Genomic DNA, 24,139 nt, shown 5'->3' with positions numbered 1-24,139 from the left:
CGACGCTCGAAAATTAAAACCCTATTCCCGGAAGAATCTCCATCGACGCGGTCAATCTAACGAGACATGCTATTGAAGTTTTAGAAAATCAAGTTCGAAAAGCCATGAGCGAGTTACTCTTATCTGTCCTGTCCTACTGCATATGACCAGGCTATCACCAAGTACAGTCCGAAATGGCAAGGTTGTCATCCATCTTCGGCCGCAGCTTGCAGATATAAGCATGCGTTTCCGCGTAGGTAGTATTGGCGGCCGCCACGTCGTTGAGCACAGTATTCTTCGGCGCAACTTCCGGCCCCAGCGCGATATACTTCGGCAGGAGCTCGGGACAGTGAGAATGATACCTCTTGTGGTATTTCTTCAGCGCCTCATTAATATCCTCTCGGTACTTCTTCTCCCGACAGATGGCCTTTCTTGTCAGCTTGTCATTCGGAATTCTTTCACGCCGTTTGGGACCACCTGGACTTTCACGCTGAGGTATGTCGAGGACTTCGACAAATTCCAACTTCTTCTCTTGCGATTCCGGCTGTTTTGAGTTTTCGATATGTTCCCGAAGGAAGGCGCCATGTCTCTCCAACGGGCTACCGAAAGAAAAGATCCTCGGTAACCCGGCAAGTGAGCGGAGATCACGGCGTGTAGAAACACCAGATTCGATATTGAACGCCAACTGGATTGGAGGAGGATCGGAAGTGAAACGGGTCATCTCTTCCATTGCCAACAGGGTTATAGCGTGTGGATCCAGGCTATCGGCGTCGAAAAGTTTGGTGGACGAACGATCCAGGGAAAAGGAATTGAAGAGATATTTGGATGCCGCAGTGGCCGCGAAGGCCTGGGCAATAGGGCATTCGGCTGGGTCAGGGCCTCCCTCAATCCGCCCTTCAGTGATTCCTGTCGGACTCGCACTCAAGTTCTGCATTGGATATGTGCGGAAAATCTGGTATTTCCGATTGTCAGTGGATCCTTTGACGGCAGCCGCGGCGAAGGCGAATTGGCATCTCGGCCACTCTTTGTCCTGGTACAGCATTTTGTCGCCGCTACCTCTGGAGTACCGGTCCACGATCTGGCTGACTTTGCGGATGAGACGTGTCTGGTCAAAATTGGCATTATGCAATCGTAACTTGCTTTTTTCGAAGCGAGACCGAGCCTCGACAGCGTGGATGATCTCCACGTAGGCGAGAATACACGTCGGGACGTCCAGATGTAGTCTGCCCAACAAGATGGCAATCCAGCCGCCTACACCGATGCCGCCAATGATGTCGAATACCTCGCAAGGAAGAGGCTTCCGTTTGGTGATGTTTGATGGATTTGCAGCAATCGCGTTCATGAGCTCATCCAGAATCATAAGCATAGACAATCCAGTGATTCCCACACTGTCTATTGTCCAAAGTCAGTCGCTCTAGCGAACCACAGACGAAGGGGACATACTGAAAGTGAGGATGCGAAGAGGCCTCTTATTGCCTGGGCTGTGGGCCTGTTCCGCATCATTGCTCGTATACATGGAGAGGACCGATATTCAGTCACGGTTTTGAATCTCTTAGGTCTTGCTATGTCCGGACTGCAGTTGGAATGCCAGGATCAAATTCTGCTTTCCTTACATCCAGTATTAAACCCATGGAAAACGACGAACTTACGTGTGCTATATTTGAAGCTGGAGAATGTGTCAGTCAACCTCGTCACTGCCGGGACATCGCCCCTCTCGTTCCGTTCGTATAACGTCGAGCTGGGTTACACGAAAGGACTTCGATAACTGTGGTGACCGGTCAAGGCTCACATTGTTTCTGGTCCAAGTCCGGTTTGTGATTGGTACAGCTGGTTGCAGGGGTTGCCCGACGTTGAGGGCGGGAGTTGTGAGGCAACCTCCACCGAACAGAGATATTGGTCAAATTCATGATCCATCTCAGCCGCAACGAGCCAGGTTGCACTTGACGGGAAGAAGGCAGTGGAGGCAGTGCAAACAGGCAGGGGTTGGCACCAACATCACGCAGAAAAAGGACAGGCTGTGTGGGCGTGCCGCCTTCTTCACAGCCTCAGCCTGACCGAACAGCGGGTGCCGAGGGCAGTGTCTACCCGCCACCCACACTGCAGAGAGCTGCATGAATCTATTGTCTCTTGTCCCCTTCAAGTTCCTTTCGTGATGGCAGCACCTTTGCGCAATCCCTGCCCGTCACTTTGGACGCGCCCGGACTCGGACGCCCTGCAGCCACCAGCCAGCAGCTGCAGATTAACATTCTTTGAGGCCTCCTGCCGTACCTGAGGTCCTCAGAGGGTTGGACAATCTCTACCGGTCAATGCATCTCTACTCAATTTGTCCAGGCTATCTACTCTACCAGTGAGGCGGTACCTCGACATGAGACATGCCTTCTGCGCTCAGACCTGCAGTTACTAAGCCTTTCTTGCATTCGAGTTGCACATTGTGCATGCATGGTCAAATTCTACCTCTTTTCATTGTTATTGGGGTGCTGGAGGGCAGAATCTGGTCGACTTCCAGATTGCCTGAAATCCAGCCTAATGCAATGTTCTGCACACATCCTCTGCACCATGTTGCCCTCGACAGCCTCAAGAGGCTTGTCACAAGCCCTCGTGCTTGATACCCCGGTCTACCCACCCTTGCTATCCCACAACCAGAGAAAGCCTTGATAAATCATGCCTGGCCCGCATTCTTTCTGCCTTCATCTCGATAAGAAATATCTCTCAGGTACGTCGGGCGTACTCACTACGAGCTAGCATTTATTGTCCCTTCTGGGGCTTACACGATTCCTTATCCGAGGCTACAGACCCTCCAGGTACAGGACACCATATACTTACATCCTCGTCAACGAAGCTTTCCGGGACCCGGGCCGCTCCATCCAGCCAAACTCTGGCATAGGAGGCCCAAGCTGGGGCTTTGGAAGCCTTTATCCTTCGAGAATATCTCCTTAAGTTCAATATGGCTGCCAGAACAAACGTTTTGGCGTTTGACGGTGGAGGCACGAGAGGATTAACTTCCCTTCTCATCCTACAGGCAATCATGCATCAACTCAACATTATTCTGGGCATTTCAGGGAAGACTCTGGTACCACGGGACATATTCGATGCGATCTGTGGCACAAGCACTGGAGGCCTCATTGCCATCATGTTGGGCCGGTTCGGCATGAGTGTCGAGGAATGCATCAAACAGTACGACTCCCTGGCACAAAGGATCTTTAGCAAGCGGAAATGGGCCGGGTATCTCACCAAGAACCTGCTCGGCGACAAATATAGCAGCAAGCCGCTACGGCAATGTGTCAAAGAACTGGCGGAGATGTATGCCGATAAAGGAGATGCCTCCATGCGCTGCGAGCCCGACGTTCGCAAGATCCCATGGTACGCATCACTCTGGCTAAATTTGCCGCTTATTCGCCTTTGAACGTCCGCTAATGTCGTGCAGCACAGTTATCACCTGCCGCCTACATCCTAAGACTCGGGAGCCAATGAATGAGCCCACATTCCTCTGCAGTCACACATGCGAATCGGGTTTGGAAGCCCTGATTTGGGAGGCCGCTCACGCTACCACCGCCGCACCCACCTATTTCGGGGATTGCTGGATAGAAGCGGCCCAGGGTTCATACATCGATGGAGGTGTTGGGTACAACAACCCCACCTATTCAACATATAACCATTATAGCGACGAGGCCGCTCGAAACTTAGAACCCAAAGCCAGAGGGGTTGTTTCTGAACGCTACCGTTTCGTCAGCATTGGAACAGGTCAAAGATCGGAGAAGGAAGCAGACACCGGTCCGCAATCCAAGACAGCAGTCAAGCGGCCTCGTCGAGGGTTTCGAGCAATTGTCAGATCCCGAATTGGTCTGTTCAAGGTGCTTGTTCACAATACAACACGCTCAGACAAGGACGACGGTCTCATCAGGGCCCTGGGGGACGCGATCGACTACGTCCGCCTCGAGGGGGCGAAAGGGGTGCATAAGTTTCCTCTAGATGCAAGTGATCCGACCAGCATGGCAAGAATGCGCAAGCTCACCGAGGAATGGATCGCTTCCGCAGAGGGTAAGCATCAAATTGGTCAGGCCGCCAGCAAGCTGGCCGAGCACTATGAGTCGAGGTGGGCTAGTCCGAGTCTGCCATCTCCTTCAGGTAGTGTCGACGGACTTGGCCTTGACATTTCCCAGAGCCACGACCAGCGTCTCACCTCTTTGCTGTCAAGAGAGCCCATACTTGCCACGCCAGAACATAGTGATCCAGCTCTCAATGCGCGGCTGGATTTCACTCCGGCCTCGAATCCAACGTCGTCGCCAACAACCTCGCCCAGACAACCAACGCCGGACCTTACCCAGGCTGCAACAGCAACACAAGGAGCACGCACAGGATCATTCCGCTCCAGTGGAGAGGAGGATAACGAAGGCAGAACCCCTGTGCAGCCCCTGTCCACCACCAAGACTGAAATTGCAATCGGCCAACTGTTTGAAGATTGCGGAGCAGGGAAAGAAGGCAGCTCCCTGGGGGCCACAGACTCGGACACTGTCTTCATCGAGATTGAAGGACAAACGAGGCACGGAATTAAGCAAACCGCTTAATTTACCCCGGATCTCTTTGCTCATTGCTCCGAATGACCTCAGCTCTTTCTTGATCCGACGCGCATGTTCATTATGGATATTCGAATAGCCAGATTCAAGCTGTACATGCTTCACAGACGAGGCTGTTTTTTCTTCTCCTCCGCTATCCATGGCTGTATCTTAAGGCCTTTCTACTACTTTTTGCCTCGGGGGGTTCAAAAATGGTGAATAGGTCCGTTGCGCTGGACGGGGCACATTGTCGTCGGTGCCAATGATGATGTGCAGATTGCCAGGACATACAGTGTGAGAGGGGTCTGTACTTATCTATTATTTCGTATCGTTCTACCAGCTGGGCAGGCGTACAGGTCATGTCTATTGTTGCTGGATACTGAGCGCCGCGGTCGGTGGAAAAGGAGTACTGGCATCAATCGCCTACATTCAATCGCCTACATTCAATCGCCTACATATCCACAGTCATAGTTATACCAAAAGAATAGAACGGAAAAGGACATATTCTTCCAACGAACAGAAAGTCAGTCACACTTTTATAGAATTCCGATGTAATCTTGTGATTACTATCTATACTTTAGCCACAGTTGGCCGACTCAAGACTCAAGTTCGAATTTTTGGCCAACTCTAAAAGGTGATATTACTACCTAGGCAGTTAACGCCATAAAGGTGGATAAGGGCAGGTTCGTGAGCCACAGTCACACATCCCTTTCGCTCTAGCGGTTTGTCTACCACTGGTTAATTGGCAATCTGTCTCGCTCCCTGCCTGCGGAGCTACATCTTTCTGAGATATTGCATCCTCTTCACAATTCTACAACTCTCACACACTATGGTAGTTTCTACAACATCATGACCTCCTTGTTATGATCTCCAAGTCGCTCGCTTGACATCAAGTTCTTGCATTTCATGCCACAGGGCATCTACAACTCTCCATCCAGTGATGTTTGTGATATATACCTAGTTCAATATGTGGGAACCCATGTGCCTTGGCGGGACACGGTTGATAAACATGGTATCAATCTCACCGTAGGTTCGGCCCTTCAACTCGGGAATGTACCAAATGGAGAGGATGGTTGCAATGAGAGATGTTCCGCCAAAGACGAATCCAACTTTCCCCTTCAAGTTCTGGTTGCACATGTCAGCCCACAGCGTTCAGCATAGGTCCTTGGAGAGAAACTTACGCCAGCATCAGGATTCACCATATACGGGATCGCAACTTGCAAAGCAATGCCAAGGGCAGCTTGAGTCGCGGTTGCAGGAGCCGTGGTTCTTGCTCGAAGCGCGAGAGAGGACACTTCTCCCAGCAGGACGAAGGCGATTGCCCCAAGCGTCAAAAAGTAGACAAAGGCATAGATGACGCACATGGCTCCCTGTGCCCATTTGGCATCCTGCGTGGGAACAACGTCCAGGATTCCGACCAGCAACAAGATGACCGTGCAACCAGCGACGCCGCCGACGAAAAGAAGGCGCCGACCGATTCGGTTGAGTATGAACCAGGCTACAACGTTGCCCACAACACCGCAAGCACTGATCCCCACGCCGAGGTTCAATGCATCCGCCGCCTTCATACCGGCCAGTTGGAAGAAGTAAGTCGCATAGCTGAGAACGAAGATGACCCCAACGGCTTGCTGGGCGAAGAATACGCCCATCGAGATCAACGTGCGGATGCGGTCCGTGCCTTTGAAAGCCGAGAGGTAGCTGGGCTGTTCCATTTGGGATTCCATCTGGATGGTGGCCGCCATGTCCGCAATCCTTTCATCGGCCTCCGTCTCGGACTTGTAGAGTGATATCAACGTCTTGCGTGCTTGGTCAACTCGTCCGACGCGCATCAAGAACCACGGCGACTCGGGAGAAAAGGCCACGCCGACAAGCAACATGAGGGAAAAGAAAAGTTGGATTGCAAAAGGAGCCTTGTATGCCCACCGATCAGGACGAGTGCCAAACCCCCTCGTCACCGCGTTGGAAAGCAGTCCGCCAATCCCAATGCCGAGGTTGATTCCTGCCGTCGAGAGACCTCTGAGCACGGTGGGCGCGAATTCGGAGCAAGTGACAGGCCCCAAAGTCAGATAGAAGCCCACTCCCACTCCTAGGATGAGCTTGCTGACAAGAAAAGCGGGGCGAGTTGTGCTGAATATCTCTCCAAAGATTCCACCGGTGGCGACGAGGACCCCGATGGCCAATCCTGGTCGTCGACCAAACCTGTCTGAAATGGCACTGCAGATGAATCCGCCGAAGAAGAGGCCGCAGTAGCTGCAAACCCCGAAAGCGCTGACCCACTCGGCCGGAATGACTGCTTCACCATTGTACGTATTGCTGGCAACGGTCAGGGTCTGTTCGAGAGAAGAAATGATACAATGCTCACCCGAAGTAGGTGCGGAAGGCAGGAACGCCAATGATTGCGTTGTTGACCGACATCTCGAAGCCCCCTGGTCAAACGAGTGAGCTGGTGATGAATCATGTGCAAGGCAATCAACATCAACCTACAAGCCACGGCAGACATGCACCAGAAAAAGGACCACCAGACGATCTTTGGATATTGGCTGCAAACGTCGCGAAAGGTCAAGGTGTGTTCCTCCTGCACCAGAGCCTCGATCTGTTCTCCTGTGGCATATTTTTCGCTGTCCATTGCGACCTCGGTTACCGGCTGTGTATCGACTTTCTGAGATCCGCTCAAGGCAGCTTCGGGACGAGCCATTTGTGTTGGACTTGTTGTACTTGATAAAATGCAAAGTGTAAGAAGCCGTTGATGCAAGTATCTCCATGGTCGTAGTACAGGATGTTCCATGCATATATACAGCCTCCGGCCAGCAGCTCTATTCCTGGGGAAGCGTCTGGGGACTGGGGTCTGGGGACGGAGGAGTGGGGACCTTTTCCTTTAGCGGGCCTCGGACCGTCCACAACCAAGGCTTTCGACGGGGAGTGTCGGGAACAGCACTTCTGTCATGAGGCTCTACCAATCACATGAACCAGACGACTTGAACAGTGGAGCGCTGGCAGCTCGGTGGACAAACACCCTGAAAACGTGAAAAGCCCCCAATCAGCCCGACTACAGTCTTCCCGACACTCCCCTTCCCTTTACTTTCTCGTTTCCCCACGACTTGATCAGTTAGCTACCCTACCGTGGCGGATCATATCACCCACTATGGAGGAAGTTGCGACCTCGAGGACGACGTCCAAAAGGACCGCTCCAACCAGCAGAGGGAGTTCAGCATATGCCCGCAAACGGGCTGTCATAGCGTGTCAAGTCTGTCGCGCTCGACGTACCAAATGCGACCAGAAAAAGCCGACCTGTTCCTTTTGCGAAAGCATAGGGGCCGAATGCGTGTCGGACCCGCCAGCACTGTCTGCTTTTGATCCTGCTAGTGTCGCGATCATCGAGCGACTGGACAGACTGGAAAGACGATTCACTGCCTTTGCCGATGTTCCAGCTCGCACACACTTGTTCTGTCAACAACCCTTCGCGAGCAGTTACCTACATCACCTCCCTTACCAGAATGTGGATCAAATATTGAAATGGCCGGCCTTACAGGAGGACCGGCTTTCAGTCTCGCCAAATGCTAGTGCTCGGTTCGCCAGTTCCCCATCGTGCGTCCCGTGGGGTCCAACTGAAGGGATTGACCCTGCAGCTGGCAACATACTCGACACTGTGGCACAATCCGGACTAGTCGATCGATTCTTCTTGCATGTCCACAGTCGAAACCCGATTCTAGACGAGAAGAAGACCCGGGCGTTGGCCCAGCTGATCCACGACCGAGGGATGATAGGCTGGGACACGGAATCGTGCTTAATGTTGCTGGTCTGGGCCAATGGCGCTCTAGGCCGCCCATTGCCAACCCCGGCTCAGTCTGAAAAACAATACGACCAGGAGCAAGCTACGGCTCTCTTCCTCGCTGCACAGCAGCGATTGGGCCCCGTGCTCATGACAGCCGGTATCATGCAGGCGCAGTGTCTTTTCCTGGCCGGAGTATTTCTGATGTCTTCACTGCGGCCATTCGATGCTTGGCGCATGTTTCTACAGGCCCTTACCATGTGCCGCACGTTTGAGAAGACCATGTCGTGTGATGCTACTGACACGGTAGCCGCCGAGAGCGTATATTGGTCGGCATGGAAATCTGAGCGAGAGTTGTATCGGGAGCTCTGGTCATCGGCCGACCCTAGAGGTTCCGGCCTCGCGCATGATCATCCGCGACAATTCCCCAGTCTGCCAGCAGACTGCGAAGGCGAGAGCCTGCATACCTGGTATTTCTATTTGTCAGAAATCTCTGCCTGGCGCCTCGAAAGCCATGTGGAGGAGGAAATTGCAAGATTCGCAGCTGAAGGCGGTGGCCGTGGCGGGCTTGATGGTCTGACCGAAATTGCCAACAGCCTGATGCAACAAGCTCGTGAGTGGCAGAACTCTTTGGCTCCCAAGGTCTCTCTGCAGCAGCAGGCCGATGAATATGATGGCGACATGCTCAGACTCATCTTGAGGGCACGCGTTGCATATATTCAAGATAAGATATCCTGGCCATTTATATATGCAATCCTTCATGACAACATGGAAACAGAATCGCCCAGGGTGCGGAATTGGGCAGCCAAAGGTCTCTCTTGTCATTTGCACAAGCTGGAAATACACCGAATCCAATTCTACCACAGACATCATGGAACATGGGTCATGATACGATCCTGTGCTCGAAGCACCGCTATCTTGCTGGCTGCCGCACGACAACCGTTCTCCAAGACACTGTTACCAAGCGAATCCGACTGGCGTGGAGCCGTGGAAGCCACCCTCGAAATGCTTCGCTTCTGGCAACCATACGTGCATGGTTTGCGTGAAGTTGTTGAGCGGTTAGAAGCTCTCTATTCCGAGCTGTAGAAGAGGGGCTTCTGGATCCTCGGAGTTCTTCATTTTCTAACTGCGCGAAGCGAAGCCATCAAGCGAGAAAGGGGATTACCGGGATGTACTTCGAAGGTTGAAAAGCCACTTGGCCTTACCAGTCGTGGCTCTTCGCAAAGCGTGAATCGACAGCGTAAAACGGTCAAATCGACATGGCACCAGTTCGACATCTGGATGATACATTAGTAATTTGTCTCTGACCAGATACTAGTATTCAGAGATGTAGCTACGGAACTCATAATTCCCACTTCTCCATGCATGCCCTCCGTCGGAATGTGTGCTATGGAAGGAGGGTTGCTTCCCTGACCTCTCTTGGCACTTGCTTGGTGTGGAATCTAGTTATGCCAGTGTGTAACCATGCTGTCAGATGGTCTGCTCTCGATGGCTTTCTTGGAGAGACTTTCTCTCAAATGGGATTCTAAGGTGGTCTAAAGACTAAGGAGGGAATTGCAAGGTTTCGGCCTAAGTGAGCGACAGGTGACGTTTTTTAGTTTTGACATCCAAATTTCGATAGTGCGCTGAACAAACCGTAGCCCAGGTACCCAGCCGTTCGAAGGCGAGATACCCGTGCTTTACTGTCCCTACCAGCAGCTCGTGTCCACAAACTAACTCAACCGAGTGGAAGAGGGCCATTAATGGAAACGTACCCGAGCCATGCGGTGCCGAGCTTTACCATCCCCACTCGTGGTCGTGCTTCTATCAGTACCCGGGTAATAGGGGAGTGTCGGGGCGAGTCCAGGTCTAGTATCAGGTGGGTACCGATCGGCTTCCGAACTGTTGTCTCTTTCGAGAGAAGCGAACACCATCCATCAAGGACGGCTTTGTAAAAAGTGCAAGTCAAAGCACACGTCCACGGGCGTGTTCTTGTCATCATGTTTTACTTTCATTTTGCATATTTTCCAATTTCGACCACAGGTGAACGAGGCAACTACCACCATGGGCGAAAACAATTCAAACCAGGACGCCGTCCCTTCTCCCAGCCCCAGCCCAACATTCACATATCAAGATGCCGTTCAAGAAATCCGGAGCGGCCAGCCAATTGCTCAGGTCGTGGACCGGCTTGTTTCTGAGATGACGGATTCCGAGCGTCTGTCCCTGTTAGACGGAGACGAAGACTTCTGGACAGGGTTCCGAAATTTGTTTTATGACCGATTCAACCGAGTTCCCTACATCTTTGGAGCGATTCCTCGCCTCGGGATACCAGGGATTCATTTCACAGACGGGCCGCGCGGTGTGGTTATGGGCGCGTCGACGGCGTTCCCGGTAACGATGGCGCGAGGAGCGACTTGGGACACTTCACTCGAAGAACGGGTAGGACATGCCATCGGGCTTGAAGCCAAAGCGCAAGGGGCGACCTTTTACTCCGGAGTCTGTATCAATCTGCCACGCCATCCAGCCTGGGGCCGGAGTCAGGAAGTATACGGAGAAGATCCGATACTTTTGGGCGAATTCGGGTTGGCTTTGACTCGCGGAGTGCAGCGACATATAATGGCCTGCGTCAAGCATTTTGCATTGAATTCGATGGAAAACGCGCGGTTCAAAGTCGACGTCGAGGTCGATGAGGATGTCCTCCATGAAGTCTACTTGCCGCACTTTCGGCGAGTGGTCGAAGGCGGCGTGGCGAGTGTTATGTCTTCGTACAATTCAGTCAATGGCGAATGGGCGGGCCAGAACAAACACCTTCTCACTGACATTTTGCGCAATACATGGGGGTTCGATGGGTTTGTGATTTCAGATTTCATCTGGGGGTTGAGGGATGCAGTTGCCTCCGTCAAGGCGGGCTTGGATATTGAAACGCCGTTCAAGCAGCAGCGACATCTGCATCTGCCGCGTGCTTTGGGATCTGGTGATCTGGAATGGGACCAAGTGAACAGGATATGTACTAGGATCTTACGCAAGCAGCTTCAGTTCCACGAGACATTGGACAAAAACAAGCCGGATATGGATGTGGTTTTCTCGGAAGAACATCGAACTCTGGCTAGATATGTGGCTGCCCGGTCTGCAGTTCTCTTGAAGAACGAGCCAGTGGATGGGAAGCCTTTGTTACCAATCGACCCAACCAAAATCACCAAGATTGCCCTGGTCGGCCGACTCGCAAACATCCCAAACACAGGCGACAGGGGTTCCTCCCACGTCTGGTCTCCACACGTGGTCACAATCTACGAGGGCGTCAAATCTGCCTTTTCCCATGCAGAAATCATTCTCGTCGAAGACACAGATATAAACTCCCCAGGGGCAGCAAGCAAAGCAGCCTCCATTGCCGATGCCGACCTCGTCCTCTGTATAGTCGGATACACGGACAAAGACGAAGGCGAATACGCCGCTCCAACACTAATGAAAGACCCAGCTCTGCGCGCAACGTTTCCCCCAGCAACAACAAAAGAAGAGATCGAGGTTCTCCACTTTTTGGAAAATGCAGCGCCGAGAGAAAAAGACATCAACAAATCCAAGTCTGACGACGCATGGAAAGCCGGCGCCGGCGGTGATCGCCAGAGTCTCCGTCTCCGACCCCAAGACGTCGAAACCATCCATGCCGTGTCACAAGCCAATCCACGCACAATCGTGTCTGTGGTCTGCGGCGGCGCCGTCATCTTGGACCAAGAGTGGAAGAATAAAGTCCCCGCCTTAATGCTGAGTTGGTATGCCGGCTGCGAAGGCGGTCATGGGCTCATGGACGTTTTGACGGGTAAAATCCCGCCCAGTGGAAGACTGCCGTTTTCAATTCCGACGCATGAATCCCATTTGCCTCATTTTGATATCGACGCGGAAAAGATCAAGTATGATCGCTGGTTCGGTCAGGCGTTATTGGATAAGCTTGGTGTTGAGGCCGCGTATCCGCTTGGATTTGGCTTGTCTTATACGACTTTCCAGGTCGACAACTTGCGTTTCGACTTGGCCAGACTAAAGTCCAATCGCAATGACATTGACGCCGACGCCGACGCCAACGCCAACGGTACAGATACAGAAACACACAGAGACGCAGACACACTCACCGTCTACGCAACTGTCAAAAACACAGATGCCTATCCTGGACGATACATCGCACAAGTCTATGGATGTCCATGTCCAAATATCGCTGATTTCCCCAAACGACTGCTTCTGGGGTTCAATCATGTCGATTTGGATATCGCTGAATCCAAGGATATTGAGGTCATCGCGTCAATCAGACCACTCCAGCAGTGGCGCGACGGCCAATACCGATTACGCTGTGATAAGGTGGAGATCGAGCTGGCTTCTTTTGCTGGCGATCCAATGGCTCTCAGAGATACTTGCTACTTGCAGACCCATTATGGTTCTCGTAATGGGCCGCATCTGTGAACGGAACGGAATGCGCTGCTGTGTTGGTGGCCATTGGTAAAGAGCATAACTTACTAACTAGGTATCCAGAAGTCTCATTGACACCGACGATGATGGGACAGCACCGAGTTGTTGCAGTCTCCATAGACGATATATCTTGCTAGGCAATAAATAGATGGAAAACTTCATACACTTGTTTTGGCCGGGCATCGCTCAGTTCACTAGTTGTTTGTGCATCTCTTCCGTTCGCAGGTTCAAGCTGTCGGATGTCCAGTTGACGAATTTGAACCATGTCCTAACCTACACAACCATAAGATCTAGCGATGAACTCGACATAGAACTATTGCGCCGCGAACACTGTCCACCTGGACATGGTCTCATCATCCTTCGTCAGGGAGTCGATAAAATGCTTCTCAATTACATCGCCTTATTTAACATTAGGAGAAACCATCATGACTATGTATGCCGAAGCAGCTGTAAAACATTAAAGCGTATCCATGCATGCTTCGTCTCACCCCCTGTTGGTGTCCTCACTGATAGGTCTGATGCCATATTTCATGATAGGACTCTCGAGAAAGGCGGCATAGTCATGGAATGCATCGGTTTGGGCCCTGGACACCTCGACCTCCTGTCTGCCTCGAGTGATGACATCCTGGTCATATTCGGCCACGGCTTCTGCCAAGGTCAATGCTCCTGCTTTAACCTTGACCATGGCGGATACAAATCTCTCGCAGTCCCGGATCGCGTTGTTGGCTCCTTGACCTCGATCTAGATAGAGTCTGTTAGATGAGCTAACCTCGACAAAGAAACGAAATGGTTCAACTTACGAAAGGTCATGCTGTGTGCGGCATCCCCTGCCAGAGTGATGCGGCCGCCACGATTGTCCCAGTTGTTCTTTGGAGCCCAAATCTTGAACGGCGCCACCTTTGCTTGAACGTCTTTGGGAATCCATTCCACTGCGGACTTGTAGGGATCCGCCCACCCGTCCATTCTGTGGCGAAGTTCATCCACCATGTTTCCACACTGACAAGGCTGCTGTGGTTGTTGCTCTTGCTTTTCTTTCGGCCATGTAGCAAGGAGATAGAAGACCCATGTTTCTGGCTTGTCGATGACGGGCTTGTCAAGTAGAAAGATGCCCACGTACATGGACTTGGGATGCACGCCAACATCGACGATGGGATGCATCATCTTGTCCATCTTCAGAGCTTGCTCCGCTGTATATCGGACCGGAAAGTTCAAGAATGTGTACGGCAGTATGGTAGGTGCAGCGTCATCTCCTAACATCCACCGTCGTACCCAGGAGCCACCTCCGTCTGCACCCACAAGAACCGTCCCAGTCTCCGCCGTACCATCAGGGAAGTGAGCCACCACGCATTGATCGGTAATTTCGATTTCCGAGATTGATTTGCCAAACTAGGAAGATGGTTTAGTATCCCTGATGTCGTCTGTCTCACGGCCGGTCTGGGTACCTACTTTCACATTGACGTTCTGGGACCACAGCTTTCTCGTCTTCTGGAGATTCAACCTCCTGACTCCGGGAAACGGTGGCTGGACCATCGTGGCACCCGTTTGGCCATCACGGATGATGACGCTCTCGAATCCAGCTTCTTTTGAATCCAGGTGCGGATCAGGCTGACATTCTGTAAGTCTGCTGAAAAGCTCCTCTGGTAGAAGCTGGGCGAGGAAAGGGTGGCTCCAAGCGATGGTCACTCCCCAGTTACGGTCCCGTGGAGAGGTCTCCTTGTCGACGACCACATATTCGATTCCGTTCTGTTGCAGGTCAGTGTCGACCGTTGGCCGGGGTTGTTTAATAGATGCTAGCCTTTTTCAAGCCCTGGGCGATGGCGAGTCCGGACAGCCCTGCGAAGCCGGGTCAACAAGGCTCTGCAGTGGATCAATACGTGGGGACCGTTTACCTGCGCCTATCACAATAACCCTTAATGGTTGGGTCATACTGGGCTGTTAGTGGAGATAGTTAACGATGAGCTTGAAATCTGCTCAAAATCTGCGCGAGACGTAACACGAGGCCAGCGAGAGCGACCCTGTTTCAGGGAGTTACTAGTAGTCCAGAAGTCTGGGGGTAATCATCGCGAAAGTGAAGCAAAGTAAGCAGGGCTGAAAGGAAGTATTTGCTGGCCTAGGCTCTCAATGAGGGCGCTTGCCTCAGCCATGCCACTTCCGACGCGGCGTTGCATCTTCTCTTCCTGATGGTGTCGTTCAAGCTTTCGGCCTCGAATCCTCGTCTCCTCGCTTGAGCACTGCAGTGCGCAGGGACGCGGAACTAGAACGCGGGGCTGGAGATTGGGCTCACCACGAATCCGCTGACCAATAACTAATCGCTCTTCCAGCTTTACTAGTAACCCACCCACGAACATCAGTAGCAGCTGAGTAACAAACCCCACGCCATTCAGCTACTACTAGCAGAAGTTGACCTATTCTCGTTGCTGAGTCAGGATACCGATACCGACACAGGTCCAACCCTCTGATTATATTTTGTTACATATCCCCGAATGCCTTCGACAGGTCAACATAGTAGTTCCACCTAGCCAACATGGCGATCATCGAGTTGGCCCACATCAGCCTGAAAAACGGCCTCACCGCGACCGACCCTGCGCTCAAAGAGAACATGAAAGAGGTCAAGAAGGTGATTGAAGATTACAGCAAGCTCCCGACGCTATTCTACACGCAGATTGATGATCCGTCGACCATCTTTGTGGTCGGCGGATGGGAAACCAAGGACCAGCACCAGCATGGGTTCAATGGGTCGCCCGGGCAGGAAAAGCTCATCCACTTGATCAAGGACCAAATGGGTATCGATTGGATGCATTACATGGATGTGGATCAGACACGGCTGCCGCTCCATGCGCCGGTACTCGCGATTGTCAAGGAGACACTCCCCAAGGACACGCACAGAACTGCATTCGACCAGGACTTTGCGCGAGCTACTCAGTCTCTAGGCGGAGCACGATTTGGGGCCATCTCCGCTTGGAATGTTCCTAAAGATGAACATGAGGACATGGTCAGAGTCAACTTCTCGGGGTGGCAGTCGATTGAGGAGGCGATGGAGGCGATTGGGAACACGATTGAGAACGCGAAGAGGTTCAGGGTCGCGCCGATGGACTTGAATTTCTTTTTTACGGAAAGGACGCAGCTGGATTGATATCCCAAAGCTGTTAGAGTGGCTCAGGATAAGATAGGCGACCTGAAGGAATAAAGATGCATTATCTCTAGCTCAAGCCATCTGAACTTGAAGAGCTCTGCCACTGGTATGTCTTCGGGGAGTGATGGCCGGAATTGCCAGTGGGCCGGCTGTTCTAAATATACCTTGTTTTCTCCGCAACTCCAAGGCCGTACCTGGATCAATGCCCCCACCACATGTTTCCCCAGATTGTCAACCATCAGTTTCAGCGAGTCCGTCACCATCACAAGAGTGGATGAGTCGATTCGAAATCGAACCAGACCGGTCTCACTCGACATGGTAATGTGCAGTCGAACTGAACTGAGCATGGAACAAACAGACTAACCCCTTTCACCTTAACTACCTACTAACCCACGCTTTCAATTTTCCAGGGCATCGCCAGTTCTGTTTAACAGCATCCATGTTACTCCGACCAAACTACCCAGAATTACTCTTTTCTCCGGATATCAACCCTCTGACACAACAAATTATTCAGTACCTGAGCTATCTTACTAGCAACCATGGAAGAAGACAAATCCAAAGATATCCTCACCACCACGCTCCGCGACCTCATCTCCGCCAACCACATCCTGCACCACCACGGCATCGTCGACGCCTACGGCCACGTCTCAATCCGCCACCCCTCAGATCCCACTCTCTACATCATGTGCGGTTTCCTCGCTCCCGCACTAGTTTCCTCGCCCTCCGATCTAATCCACTACCGCATCTCAGACTCAGCCCCCGTCGACCCCAACGCCGGCCGCGGCTACTCAGAACGCTTCATCCACGGCGAACTGTACAAGCGGTTCGCGGACGTTCATTGCGTGATTCATTCACATGCCGAAGAGGTTCTGCCGTACGTGGTTACGGGAGTGAAATTGCGGGCGGTATACCATATGGCGGGATTCCTAAGCAACAAGGGAGTCAAGGTCTTTGATATTGATCCGCTTTATCGGGAGGGGGAGCAAAGGGATATGTTGGTTTTGAATGAGCGGTTCGGGGCGGCTTTGGCGGAGATGTTTGCGGGGCTTGCTGACCCTGCTGGCCATGCTAGGCCTGCCGGCTCTGTCGATCCTGCCTGTACCACTGTCGACCCTGACGGTTCGACATCTCAAGCACCTGTCGAATCGGTCGTCCTGATGCGCAGACACGGATACACCGTCGTTGGCCGCGATATTATTACGGCAGTCTATCGAGCTATCTATACGCGTATCAATGCCGAGGCGCAGACAAAGGCTATGGGGATTGCGAATCATGCAGGTGCAGGTATTGGCAGCGGGCACGCCGAACAGCTGAGCTTTCCGTTTCAGGGGCTTACGGATGAGCAGAGTAAAGGCTGTGCGGTCATGAATGAAGGATACCAGGCAAAGCCGTGGCGATTATGGGTCAGAGAGGTCGAGCGGCTGCCGTTGTATGAGAATACTTTGAGTGAGAGCAAAAACTTTGCTTGATTGGATTGAGGACCCTACCAAAGCCAATATCGAGAGGGGGAAAAGGGCGTCTGAGTCTGGCTCGGATTTGGTATCAAGGTCATGAGTTACGATGGATGAGCCACGAGGATACACACGCAAAGGCTTGACCACGAGACCTGACCTGCAGCGGTTGATTTGTAAAGGGATGTTCCATAAATGGGTCTATGAAATATCGACATTATGCCTCAAGAAATACGATTTTCTCGGATGATGAACTAATTATCTCGTAAAGTATGTCCTGGTACCCCCTGTCTATTCTCTCATTATCGTCGTGGTGCGCTCTGTTCATCTCAACGCATTACTTCTCATGGTATCATCCGCGGCCTCAAAACTGCGCCAGGTTCATCTCAGCCTACCACTGCAATGGGTGTAGGCAACCACTAACTTTTCAGCACATCAATCTCTCTTCAGCCGTACTGCCGTTGCATTTGTTGCTTACCTACATTTACACCCAATGTACTCCCCCCCCTCAACTCCTGCCTGCGCCTGACAGAAACAGAACAGAAATCAAACCTCAACCCCAGCGACCCAAGCAATAGCCGCTTTAACAATCTTCTCCACAACATCAACCTCAGCCATAGTGCGCGGGGCATACACCATAACCCAGCCCTTATCGACCGAAGGCATAGGAAACTTCTGGCCCCAACCCTTCTCCACCACTGTCTTCGCATCCGCCTCACTGAGCCAGGCATGAAAACTCAATTCCGAAGGATGATGATGCGCAATCTCCCTATCTAGCAATTTATCCCGCCTCGCTTTCTCATTGAGCGACGGCAGGTCTTCCTTCGCATAGATAGCATTAGCACTATACCCTTCCGTCTTGCTAAGTTTCAAGTCCAGAATGTCCGGATACTTTGCGGCGAAATCGGCCGTCATATTGCTGATCCGTTCGGCGACACCCGGTTCGAGCTGGTCCGAGTCGTAGGGGACTTGACGCTGTGGCATGGTTCGAGAAACGAGTTTTGGTCGGTCACCACTGCGCACGGGGATGTTGTCTGCGTCGAGATATCGTGGACCTTTGGCCCCGGACAGTGTCGACGCGTCAGTTAGGTCGTCTTTTCCGAGAAGTTGGAGCCGTCGGATTGCCCGGTTGATTCGGATCTTGGTCATGCGCCAGTAGCCGGCCCAGGTGGGTGGGGTGCCGCCTGTGCCGAATGCTTTCCAGTCGTGGTAGTCGCGGACAACCCAGGCGATGGAGAGGGTGAGGGCGAGAGTAGCTAGTGCGGTCGAGGTCGTTGCTATATCTGCATTGCGTCCTCGGGATCTAATGCGAGAGATGAGGCTGTTGTAGGATTTGTTGAGAGTGGATGAGATTGATGTCGTTGGAGATGCCATTGTTGCACATGAGATTGGAAACGGAGGCCACAGGATTGAGATTCCTAATCTTGTTGTCCGGAAGTACTAGGCAATGAAACGTTTGAATGCTCAAGGTTCTTAAAGTTCTTTTGCCAATTGAATTAAATGTTGGTAGAGTGAAGCGCGAGAAAAAGGTGTCTCGGATATGATGTCAATCATGGCGGGGCGAGATATACCCGGGCAATCTCCACCTAAACTAGTCCGGTCCGAGTAGTCTCGCCGCTTAATCCGATACATCATCCCACTTCGAGTAAGGCATCTGAAAAGACCTAATTCTGGTATCAACACGATCGACTGAGATCAAGGAACTTTCGAAGACAGTACCTGTGAACCACGAACAGTACCGTATGGCCACCACTGCATATCTGTCATCCCTGTCCTCTGTCTACGCCTCGCGCAACTGGTCGCAAGTCAGGGTGGGATAACGGTGCCAACAACGGCAACGACATGCTGCCATTTCCGGCACAAGCTCAGGCAAACACGACAATGACCTCCACCAATCGCGCCGTCGCCATTCTTTCTGCTGAGTAACCCTTCTTGAGTTCAGCTCGACTACAAGGCCAGAAGCATTGAGTACAAGGTAAGTTTGTACATAAAACACTAAGACTCTTAGAGACTTTCATGGCCGGACCTTACGATGCGCACCTGTCCATCACTTCGAGCCTACACTTATCTCTGATCCTACCATGAGAGCCCTGCATCTGCCCGCCGTCTCTGCCGGGACACAACCCCCGTTCCGCTTCCCAGACCACCCTCCCTCGCCCTCAGACTTACAATATACACCCTCGACATACCCTGAGCCCTCGTCTTCAGATCCGAACTCCTCAGGCCAGCCAGTCTACCTCATTCGCGTGCTGACCACCGCCCTAACTCGCGGCGAACTAAGCTGGCAAGAGATTCTGGACTCCAGCCGCTTCCACCCTTATGGGTCTGCCATTCCAGGCCATGACATTGTAGGCATTGTTGAGAAGACATATCTTGCCTCAGCAACAACAGCACCGAAGTTCTCACCTGGCGAGAAAGTCTGGGGTCTTCTCGACTTCGACCGAGACGGTGCAGCATCTTCACTCACCATTGCATTCGAGTCGGAGCTCAGCCTTGCACCGCATCCACCGCCAGGAGTCTCTCTTTCTGGTGCCAAATGGGACGAAGAGCTCGCCACTCTTCCCCTATCAGGCCTAACTGCATACCAAGCACTCTTTACGCACGGAAATCTCCCCACGACAACTCTTCTTTCCCAGCTCCCCTCATCACAATCACAATCACCATCACCATCACCATCACCACCATTTATTGCCCAAAGAGTCCTGATAACAGGCGCCTCAGGCAGCGTAGGCATCCCAACGATCCAACTCGCCAAAGCCGCCGGATTCCACATCGTAGCAACATGCAGTGCCTCGTCACGTCCTTTCGTGGAGGGGATACTCACCTCCTGTGACCATCATATCATCGACTACACCGCCACAGAATACACATCCATCCCGTCCACCTTCCAAACCCAGGGTTTCGAACCCGTCGATCTCGTCGTCGACTGCGTCGGCAGCACCACACTCCAATCGATCCTACTACGACCGAGCTCCGTGGTAAGACCGCACGGCAGAATCATCACCATCGTCGCTCCGATCCACACTTTCGGCCCAGTCCTGTCGGCACAGATGGGGCAGGCCTGCACCGCCGCAGCAGTTGACGCCGTTGACTTCTTCGTCGTCAAACCTAGGGCGGAAGATCTCGCTGTTCTAGGAAATCTCGTTGAGCAGGGTCAACTGCGTGGACATGTTGACGCCGTTTCTGATCTTGATCACGGTCGTGAGGCCATGGAGCTCGTCGAAAGCCGTGGCCGGCGAGGGGTCGGAAAAGTCGTGCTTAGGGTTGCGGACTCTTGAGTTTGCAGAGGCCAAAAACGATATTGTCATTGACGGATATTGGGACTTAAGTTCAAAGCGAAAGTCATTGAGTCCGTAAGTACCTAGGTAAGGCAGGTGGGTAACAAGTAAGTAATGTCATCACAGACACAGACAGGTATCTGCTTTGGTACCTACTGGACTAGGAGTATCCAAGTGCAAACATGCTTCCCAAGGGAATATAATATGTGGTATCATGCAGTGGTTCCGCCTTTGGTTTATTCCTATGTTTGCGAGGCGTTGCTTTACGACGTAGGACGAGCGCCGAGACAATTTGACAATTTTCGGTTCGATAGGGACGCGACTACTGTAAGAAGCCTGATCAAGTATATCTGTTGGAGCGTGGGTGAGACGCAATACCTGACCATAGCCATACCAAACTCCTAACCGTGTCCATATCCCCGTTTAGATCTGCAACTGTACCTGCAACTGCCACTGTTACAAGAGTACGCTAGTACTACCAGCCTCCTCCTCCTCCTCCTGCTGCTGGTGAAATCCTGTACGTACATATCCAGGGCGGTGGTAGCAGCAGTGGTAGCGGTACTCCCCTGCATTATCCGTTGGCCCAGACTGGGCGAGAAGCACTACCTTCAACTCGCTAGTATGTAATCACCTTAAGTAACTGGGTATTTTATCAAACTGCAAAAGAGCAAAAGGGTCCCGTGAAAACAAAGAAGCACTTCTTTAAAAACAAGATATATTGGGTCGAAAAAACAATCATCATATGCCTCCCATTTCGCCTGTCAAGCCCGGACGGTCTTCATCACCCCCAAGCCCATGAGTACCCTGCGCCTAGCTAGCGTAACAAATACATATCTTTTTTCCGCAGCTCGCACCCCGGCTCCGCTCCAGCTCGAACTCAGCGATTCATTAATTGCTATGACTCCTCCTCAACCTTCTGTGCGGCCTCCGTGCGGGCTTCTCCTTCGGCATTCACTGCCTCCCTCTCCATCCGCCCTTCTTCCTGCGCTTGTGCAACCTCGTCGCCAACAGTAACCTCTTCCTTGATTGCGGCTTCTTCTGCCGTTGCTCCGGTGGCTTCTGGCTCGGTCGTCGCTGTTGGTGCCACCTCGGGAACCGGCACAGAAACAGTAGCAGTTTCAGTGCTCGGCTCTTGCTCTGCTTCGGCGGGAACGGCAGGAGGCGGCGCAGGAGCTTCGCTAGCTGCCTCGGTTGCGGCGTTACTAGTATCAGGTGCAGCACTAGGTTCTTCTTCTTGTTGCGGCGTCGGTGGCGATTCCGGTGGCGTCTGTTGTTGTTGGACCGTGATGGTGGATTCTTCCTCGACGGCCGGCGGCAAGGAATCAGGGGCGACGGCATTTGCATTTGCATTGGCAGTCGTCTCCTGAGTCACATCCGCATCCACAGCTGCATTTGCATCTGCAATGACAGCGTCCCCATCGGCATCTGCTTCTCCCATCTCGACATCTCCGTCTCCGTCGCCAGCAGGGGCAGAAGCAGATGCTGGACGAGGAGAAGGCGGTCCAGATACTGCTGCAGTACCATTCGGTGCAGAACCGTTAATTTCAGGGGCAGCAGTGTTCGCGTTCGCTGCACTTGGCTCAGCTTTGTCCTCCACCTCATCGACGTTCATCTCGTCAGCATCATCCGCATCGGGTATACTGGAGCCCTGCGCGGGGGTGCCCAAGGCACTTCCCGTTTCGACTCCCGAGTCATTGCCTCCTACATCCATGATATGGCGATAGTTCTGAGCGGCGCGCAGTTTTCGGCGGGATGTTTGCCCATTCATGCCAGTCATATCCTCGTCCTCGCTATCGGACAATTCGCCGTTCTTTTCCACGTATTTGTCTGCCTTGCGTTGAGTTATCCGTTTGTCTGGGTTTTCATCCTCATCCATATCGTCAAGTGCTGCTTCGTCCTCATCATTCATGCCCAAGGACTCTCTTGGCACATCTGTCATTTGTACTGACGGTGCATGGGCAGTCCGTTTCATATTCTCAACCACTTGTGAGAGGATCTTCTCGAGATATTCCCTTGAATTGGCGTTTTCCATGTTGGAGGGTCGTACGTCAAGCTCGTAATCAGGTGCATAGTACTACAGTCGGTCAGATAATGCCACAAAATACCTCGATGCTAGGTTTGCTTACCTCGTAATAGTCGTTGTAGGGGAGATTGGCCTGCATGTTTTCGCCAACCAAGCAACCCGTCTCAAATGCCCACGTCCTGGAAACATTGCGCATTGTGTAGCCTCCACCTCCAACGATGAGTGTGGGCAGATTGAAGGATTTGACAAACTGAACGCAGTTTGCGTGGCCTCTCATACTGAGGTTGAAACAGCCGAGACGATCGCCGGATAGTGAGTCACCACCACACTGTAACACAACAGCTGAAGGCTGATAGTATTCCATAGTTGCGCGAATGACCGGCTCGAAAATTCCCTTGTACGAATTGTCGTCGATTCCGTCCCGCAAGGGAAAATTGACAGCATAATACTTCCCTGATCCCACGCCGATATCTCTAAGCTCGCCGGTGCCGGGGAAATATTCGCCGTATTTGTGAAAGGAGACGGTCATGACTCGGTCGGTAGTGTAGAAAGCTTCCTCGACACCGTCACCATGGTGGACATCAATGTCGACGTAGAGAACCCGCTTGTGGAATCTCAAGAGCTCGAGAATGCCCAAGACGATATCATTGACGTAGCAGAAACCACTGGCTTCGCTCTTCTTTGCGTGATGCAGACCGCCCGCCCAGTTGATAGCAATGTCCGCTTTTTGTCGGTTCAGTCTTGCAGCGCCTTCCATGCTGCCACCCGCACTAATTCCGCAGAATTCGAAGAGGCCGTCAAAGACGGGACAATCATCTCCCACGTTGTATTTTTGTTGTTCTTTGGGGTACGAGTCCATGTTGTCTGGAGTGACCTTGGCAAGGAAGTCGATGTACTCGTCGGTGTGGAACTGTGTCATCTCGTACTTGGACGCCGGCTTCGCGCGATAGATCTCCATTTTCTTGTAGAGCCCATAGTTCATAACTAAAGAGTGGGCAAGTCGTATTCTGTGAGGCTTCATTGGATGTCCTGAGACGTACGCATAGTTGCCGACGTCGGAATCGTAGAAATATGCCACCCGCTTTTTGCTGTCGTCCCGCAGCTTCGGCGGGTCGACTGGTGCTGCTGCGAACGACATTGTGAGGAGCGTATGCGCAGTGCTCGACAGGTATTCAGAAGAGACGGTAGTTCGTCAGAAAAAATGCCTTGACGAGCGCGTTTTGCGCCGGACTAGCGGACTACTTGGTCGCCTCCTCCGAGTTGTAACGTGGAATCCCGGTACGAAAGTAGATTGTGGATCGTCTGGAGCAGGGAAACGGTGCGAAAGTTCGGTTTCAGATGGAAGATTTGGAAATGGCGTCTATTTTACGCCGAGCGGTACGAAAAACATCGCAGATTGTCCGTGAATATGGGAAAGAGATAACCTGAGGGTGATATTAGAAAAGTGGTGAAATAGGAAGAGGGCGCTGGGATTATAGAAAGGGCCGCAGAGAACGATCTCCAACTTGAACTTTGGGCGGTG

At 52.3% G+C, this 24,139-nt stretch overlaps 11 protein-coding genes across 13 annotated transcripts; 6 read left to right on the top strand and 5 right to left on the bottom strand.

The window, feature by feature from the left end:
• Window positions 1-10: 10 nt before the first annotated feature.
• HMPREF1120_03246 (uncharacterized protein) lies at window positions 11-1,967 on the bottom strand. The gene is made up of 3 exons (XM_009157305.1): window positions 1,629-1,967; window positions 1,423-1,552; window positions 11-1,371 (listed from the first exon to the last, which is right to left on the bottom strand). The coding sequence occupies exons 2-3, from the start codon at window positions 1,493-1,495 to the stop codon at window positions 155-157; spliced, it is 1,290 nt and encodes a 429-aa protein (XP_009155553.1). The 5' UTR covers window positions 1,496-1,552; window positions 1,629-1,967; the 3' UTR covers window positions 11-154.
• A 956-nt stretch (window positions 1,968-2,923) lies between these two features.
• HMPREF1120_03245 (uncharacterized protein) lies at window positions 2,924-4,544 on the top strand (the record flags this gene model as incomplete). Its single annotated transcript, XM_009157304.1, has 2 exons — window positions 2,924-3,339; window positions 3,404-4,544. 2 exons carry the CDS (start codon window positions 2,924-2,926, stop codon window positions 4,542-4,544), a joined length of 1,557 nt encoding a protein of 518 aa, XP_009155552.1.
• Window positions 4,545-5,149: 605 nt separating this feature from the next.
• Window positions 5,150-7,364, bottom strand: HMPREF1120_03244 (MFS transporter, SP family, general alpha glucoside:H+ symporter). The gene is made up of 4 exons (XM_009157303.1): window positions 7,017-7,364; window positions 6,895-6,958; window positions 5,714-6,845; window positions 5,150-5,657 (listed from the first exon to the last, which is right to left on the bottom strand). The coding sequence occupies exons 1-4, from the start codon at window positions 7,315-7,317 to the stop codon at window positions 5,490-5,492; spliced, it is 1,665 nt and encodes a 554-aa protein (XP_009155551.1). The 5' UTR covers window positions 7,318-7,364; the 3' UTR covers window positions 5,150-5,489.
• Window positions 7,365-7,563: 199 nt separating this feature from the next.
• HMPREF1120_03243 (uncharacterized protein) lies at window positions 7,564-9,717 on the top strand. Its single transcript, XM_009157302.1, has one exon. It carries the CDS (start codon window positions 7,675-7,677, stop codon window positions 9,385-9,387), a length of 1,713 nt encoding a protein of 570 aa, XP_009155550.1. The 5' UTR covers window positions 7,564-7,674; the 3' UTR covers window positions 9,388-9,717.
• A 118-nt stretch (window positions 9,718-9,835) lies between these two features.
• On the top strand, window positions 9,836-12,912 carry HMPREF1120_03242 (beta-glucosidase). Its single transcript, XM_009157301.1, has one exon. The coding sequence runs from the start codon at window positions 10,345-10,347 to the stop codon at window positions 12,724-12,726; it is 2,382 nt and encodes a 793-aa protein (XP_009155549.1). The 5' UTR covers window positions 9,836-10,344; the 3' UTR covers window positions 12,727-12,912.
• On the bottom strand, window positions 12,908-14,983 carry HMPREF1120_03241 (monooxygenase). Its single transcript, XM_009157300.1, has 5 exons — window positions 14,622-14,983; window positions 14,528-14,565; window positions 14,179-14,475; window positions 13,533-14,118; window positions 12,908-13,473 (listed from the first exon to the last, which is right to left on the bottom strand). The coding sequence occupies exons 1-5, from the start codon at window positions 14,656-14,658 to the stop codon at window positions 13,217-13,219; spliced, it is 1,215 nt and encodes a 404-aa protein (XP_009155548.1). The 5' UTR covers window positions 14,659-14,983; the 3' UTR covers window positions 12,908-13,216.
• Window positions 14,984-15,256: 273 nt separating this feature from the next.
• Window positions 15,257-15,865, top strand: HMPREF1120_03240 (uncharacterized protein; the record flags this gene model as incomplete). Its single annotated transcript, XM_009157299.1, has 1 exon — window positions 15,257-15,865. The coding sequence occupies one exon, from the start codon at window positions 15,257-15,259 to the stop codon at window positions 15,863-15,865; it is 609 nt and encodes a 202-aa protein (XP_009155547.1).
• A 539-nt stretch (window positions 15,866-16,404) lies between these two features.
• On the top strand, window positions 16,405-17,334 carry HMPREF1120_03239 (uncharacterized protein; the record flags this gene model as incomplete). The annotated part of the gene is made up of 1 exon (XM_009157298.1): window positions 16,405-17,334. One exon carries the CDS (start codon window positions 16,405-16,407, stop codon window positions 17,332-17,334), a length of 930 nt encoding a protein of 309 aa, XP_009155546.1.
• Window positions 17,335-17,497: 163 nt separating this feature from the next.
• On the bottom strand, window positions 17,498-18,900 carry HMPREF1120_03238. 2 transcript variants are annotated; one of them, XM_009157297.1, is made up of 2 exons: window positions 17,799-18,900; window positions 17,498-17,739 (listed from the first exon to the last, which is right to left on the bottom strand). In XM_009157297.1, exon 1 carries the CDS (start codon window positions 18,688-18,690, stop codon window positions 17,863-17,865), a length of 828 nt encoding a protein of 275 aa, XP_009155545.1. In that variant the 5' UTR covers window positions 18,691-18,900; the 3' UTR covers window positions 17,498-17,739; window positions 17,799-17,862. The 2 variants fall into 2 exon arrangements, with proteins under 2 accessions (XP_009155545.1, XP_009155544.1); XM_009157296.1 differs by having other exon boundaries at window positions 17,498-18,900.
• An 86-nt stretch (window positions 18,901-18,986) lies between these two features.
• HMPREF1120_03237 lies at window positions 18,987-21,009 on the top strand. Of its 2 annotated transcripts, XM_009157295.1 has the most exons (2): window positions 18,987-20,669; window positions 20,721-21,009. In XM_009157295.1, exon 1 carries the CDS (start codon window positions 19,398-19,400, stop codon window positions 20,592-20,594), a length of 1,197 nt encoding a protein of 398 aa, XP_009155543.1. In that variant the 5' UTR covers window positions 18,987-19,397; the 3' UTR covers window positions 20,595-20,669; window positions 20,721-21,009. The 2 variants fall into 2 exon arrangements, with proteins under 2 accessions (XP_009155543.1, XP_009155542.1); XM_009157294.1 differs by having other exon boundaries at window positions 18,987-21,009.
• A 112-nt stretch (window positions 21,010-21,121) lies between these two features.
• Window positions 21,122-24,079, bottom strand: HMPREF1120_03236 (histone deacetylase 1/2). Its single transcript, XM_009157293.1, has 2 exons — window positions 22,721-24,079; window positions 21,122-22,668 (listed from the first exon to the last, which is right to left on the bottom strand). The coding sequence occupies exons 1-2, from the start codon at window positions 23,753-23,755 to the stop codon at window positions 21,490-21,492; spliced, it is 2,214 nt and encodes a 737-aa protein (XP_009155541.1). The 5' UTR covers window positions 23,756-24,079; the 3' UTR covers window positions 21,122-21,489.
• Window positions 24,080-24,139: the final 60 nt, after the last annotated feature.

The sequence above is a fragment of the Exophiala dermatitidis genome (assembly GCF_000230625.1).
Source record: "Exophiala dermatitidis NIH/UT8656 unplaced genomic scaffold supercont1.3, whole genome shotgun sequence".
Lineage (NCBI taxonomy): Eukaryota > Fungi > Ascomycota > Eurotiomycetes > Chaetothyriales > Herpotrichiellaceae > Exophiala > Exophiala dermatitidis.
The sequence above is the reverse complement of the archived record's forward strand: the minus strand, read 5'-3'. Positions and strand labels throughout refer to the sequence as shown.